The sequence below is a fragment of the Myzus persicae genome, unplaced genomic scaffold (assembly GCF_001856785.1).
Source record: "Myzus persicae strain clone G006 unplaced genomic scaffold, MPER_G0061.0, whole genome shotgun sequence".
Lineage (NCBI taxonomy): Eukaryota > Metazoa > Arthropoda > Insecta > Hemiptera > Aphididae > Myzus > Myzus persicae.
The window spans coordinates 5,045-9,298 of record NW_019100628.1 but is presented as its reverse complement, the minus strand read 5'-3'; the positions used below and the strand labels follow the sequence as shown (position 1 = coordinate 9,298).

General features: G+C 31.3%; 1 protein-coding gene across 1 annotated transcript in view; it reads left to right on the top strand.

Annotated features, from left to right (window-relative positions):
• The window catches only part of LOC111037762 (transmembrane protein 205-like), a 1,832-nt gene extending 1,200 nt beyond the window's left edge, over positions 1–632 (top strand). The window contains exon 3 of the mRNA XM_022320521.1: positions 207–632. Within this exon, the coding sequence (XP_022176213.1) occupies positions 207–481 (275 nt within the window). The 3' untranslated portion in view covers positions 482–632. The remainder of the gene's footprint in view (positions 1–206) is intronic.
• The last annotated feature ends 3,622 nt before the right edge of the window (positions 633–4,254 follow it).

Sequence of the window (4,254 nt, the reverse complement as noted above, 5' to 3'; positions counted from 1 at the left end):
ATGTTAGACTTGCAGTATTATGTTTGGACAAAACATACCAAGCAACACTAGACGTTCTAATAAAAGAACCGTGCGGTTACAATTAAAGGAGTTTAATCCGTGATTATATTATAATACTGTATCTGATAAATATTGATAGTAACACACAATTAATTGTGACAATAATATTATAATAACTGTGTTTTTCGCGTATTTTTCCGCATTACAGTTGATCGCGTTGTGCGTGTGCTTCCTGTTGGAACTCTCGATCTGGCTGTACGTGGTGCCGCCGGTGTTGCGGCTCATCGCCGCCAAGACGGCCATCGAGAAGGCGGTTGGCTTGGGTAAGGAAGTGGGTCGCTGCGACCTAGGCCGACTGGTCGACTGCCCTCATTATATGACCATGCACAGGATTTTCCGGAAGGTGCACATGTTTATGGCAATAGGGAACGTCGTCACCATCGTGTGCAGCGTATTTCACTTGGCGCACATCGCGTCGTAAGGCGTCATCAAAAGGCTGCAGCCGCCGCCGACGAACGGAAGTGTACAGGAGAGCAGGAAGACTATTTAACACACTGCAAAAGCCGATCTCTGCGCACTATAATTATATTCGTTTTTTTTTTCGAAATACAGTGGAACCTCTCAATACCGGTCACTTTAGGCAGCCGACATTTTGCCTGCCATTTACGGGGTAGGAGGAGGGGCTTTCGCTATACATAGGTGTCCGTTAAGAGAGGTTTCATTGTATATAGATTAGTTTCAGTGGTGTAGGGTGGTGGGAACAGATCCCCCAGAACAAATTCAGAATTACGCCACTGATTATAGATTTAAGCTTTATTATAATATATATTGACGAGACTAAACATTTTTGTCCTTAAAAAGGTTGTACTATTTCTTTTTTTTCCTAAATTATTTATCGTTCCATACTTTTTAGTTGTATGAAATATAATATAAATATATTGCAACACAATTAAATAAATTCATTTTTATATACCTACATTTATTGTTATTTATTAAAGGCGTATAATATACTCAGGTAATCACATATTTTTGGTGAACGATCATTTTGTAGTTTGTACCGTCCATCATTGTTTAAAATGCATAACTCGGACATTTTATACTATTAAATAGTAAATTCTACATTATTATTTTTTTGTTACATATTATATTTATAATTTACATAAACTACATACGTAAATTGACCTTATAACTCTGTTACATAAGTTCGGTGAGGTTTAACAATGTTTTTTATAATAAATTGTAATCTATTATAAAAAACTGTATTAAAAAGTCAATTAAAAATGTCATGAAGTAAATAATAAGGTTCTTAATGATTTGTAGATATTTTGAATTTTCCTTTTACACATAACTGAACATTTCCAATTTAAATCGTTCGAATTCTGCAGTCATGATACCGTATAGTCAAAGGTGATCTTGATGAGCTTTTGTCTCAATTTCGTTTAAATTTTTGTTGTTATCGTCACAGTGCGAACACAGAACATATCTGTGTAAAACATAAACGCAAAACGATAAAGGCGCTAGGGAAATATATTTATATTTGATTTATATTGATACAATTATAATTGATAAGTAACCTACGATTCTCTAATGTGGAATGTAATAGTTATTTAGATATATACTAAATTATAATTAAACTTAATAACATTTTTAATATGATTGGTCATTATTTCACACTCGTTTTCATTAAATATACTTTAACTTTATGTCTTTATGTAAATAATACCTATACCTATAAATTATAATAGTACAAAGTCTCCGCGTGTCGTACTTTTAATATTCGACACTTCGACTGTACAAAAGTGATCTTGAACAATTTTTTTCAACTAATTAACCTACCACTTAAGTCCTGCAGGACGCAGGTAGTATTTCAAATGTTCACCAACATAGGCGTATGAATGGGAAAAAATTCTGCATAATTGCTTAGTGCTTTAAATTCTTGATTGAATTGCAAGTAAAATGTATAATATTTACAAGACGACAAATCGGAGATTAAATAATATATGTGCGAGCTAGTAAATTACACAGATATAGTTAGTTTTAAAAAATCCAAATTATTGTTTTGCATAATAATTGTAATCGACATAAATATTTTATATTATACGAGTATACTGCACTAGGTTGTAGGTACCTCTATCTATATCTATATGATGTGTTGATTTAAAATATTAAAAATTGTATAAATTATAATCTATCATCAACTTTTAAGGATAAAACTGTTTTATTTAAATATGTTTGAAGTCTGGAAAGTCTGGAAGTGCTAGTGTGCTATTGTATTTATGATGAGTATATATAGACTTATAGTACTTTTCAGCGCTATAACTAATAACTAATAAGGCACGACGCCGACGGTTGACTACGGGTCGACATCGGTTCACCGCGCAGAGAAATCAAAAACGAAAAACTAGCACTATGTATTAAAGTTCTCGGTATATTAATTTATTACACCAATAATCGACATCACCTAGTATTAATAATTTTTTCGTCAACAAATGGGTATCAAAATGTAGGTGTAATGAACGTTATGCAAAATGTGAATATAGGATGCACCATGGTCTATATGAACATATTTTTTTTTTTTTCATTTATTAATTATAATTGTTTCAACAAAATGTTTGTTTTTACAATTTTTTTTTTATACATTTACATTATTCATACATTTCTTAAAAAGCTAGAGTAATACAATTTGTACATTTTTATATATGAACATAAATACTCGCTTATTGTTATAAATTATAACACATCCAAGCAAAATACACATTATTAAAATAATCGAATATTATCTATGTCAGCCGATTAGCAACAAAACAATACACAAAAAAAATAATTATTGGTCACACTAGAATCACTCACGGTTTCCTGATGACCAGTGAGGTAGAGGGCCGTCCCGAAGAGGGGTTCTAGGGGGAGTACCCCCCAAGCGGACAGTATGTATATGTCATGCAGTTGGCACATTGATGCATTAATTATTTGAGTTGACACTCGGCAAATTTTAATTTTTTTTTTTACAATTTTTAGATAATTTTGAACATACTACAAAGTACGAATATGTCATAATAATATATTGTAATTGATAGTAATATGAAAAAATATAAGTTAATTTTCCGATTGTCAACTGTCCAACACAAATACTATAATAATATTTAAGTACAAAACAATGTACATATTAGGTATATTTTTATAACAGCAAACGCATTTTCCTATATTTTCGTATAAGTATAATCAATGAATTATTCTTAATAATACTGTCATGATAAATGATGAGAAACTGTTGTACGCTGACGACTGCATAATTTCTATTTATTTAATGCGAACATTTTGTAGTGACTCGTCTCACCTAGACATCGAATAAGTGATAAGATTCTAAAATTGTTTCACTTATATTATATAGTCAGTATTAACAATATTTACTATTGAATTAATATTGATATTGAATACTTGGTTATTTTGTAACTTGTGTCATTATCCATTCCAATCATTCCATAATAGTATGATCAATATGCAACGGTGTTATAAATTTTGTTATTAAAAATATTTTATTCTATTAAACTAATCTTGATGTGATGAAAAAATATGTACAAAAGGTAGTAAAATATTCTATATTTTGTAATATGGTGTAAAATATGTCTACTGATTACTATGCATATTGCATATAGGTAAGAGATAGTTGTCGAGCGAAGCGAGAACATTTTTTTCAGTTGGCACATTAATGAATCTCCCCCCCCCCCTTATTATTTCGTTAGGGACGGTCCTGGAGAGGTACCACCTGTTTGTCAAACCCTTAGGTCATGTAATATAGTATATGATCTAAGGTCAAACCTGTGGAACGGTATGTTAGCCGTGAAACACTTGATAGTAGACTGTAAAATGTGCAACCGATAAAGGGTTGAGCACAAGATATCCCGTAACCTAGACATCGCACTTGGACCCAATTAAAGAAGGACCTAGATATAATTCATTTTATAAAACAAACAAAATTGCTCTATCTCATATAAAAAAAAAAAATGTAACCCAATTATAAAGCCTATCTTTGTAGCTAACCATCACAATTCATAACGTGCTTATAACTAATGACCTTTGTTGTCGATGTTATTTTTTGAGTTTAATAAAAAAAAAATAATAATTATGTAATATTACTATTTATTATATTATTGGAAATAGCTACGTGTCGGCCGCAGTCCTAGATAACGAGTAACAATAATTGTCGACTTCCTGTCGACCGTGACACTCATCGTATTAATAAAGATAACTACATTT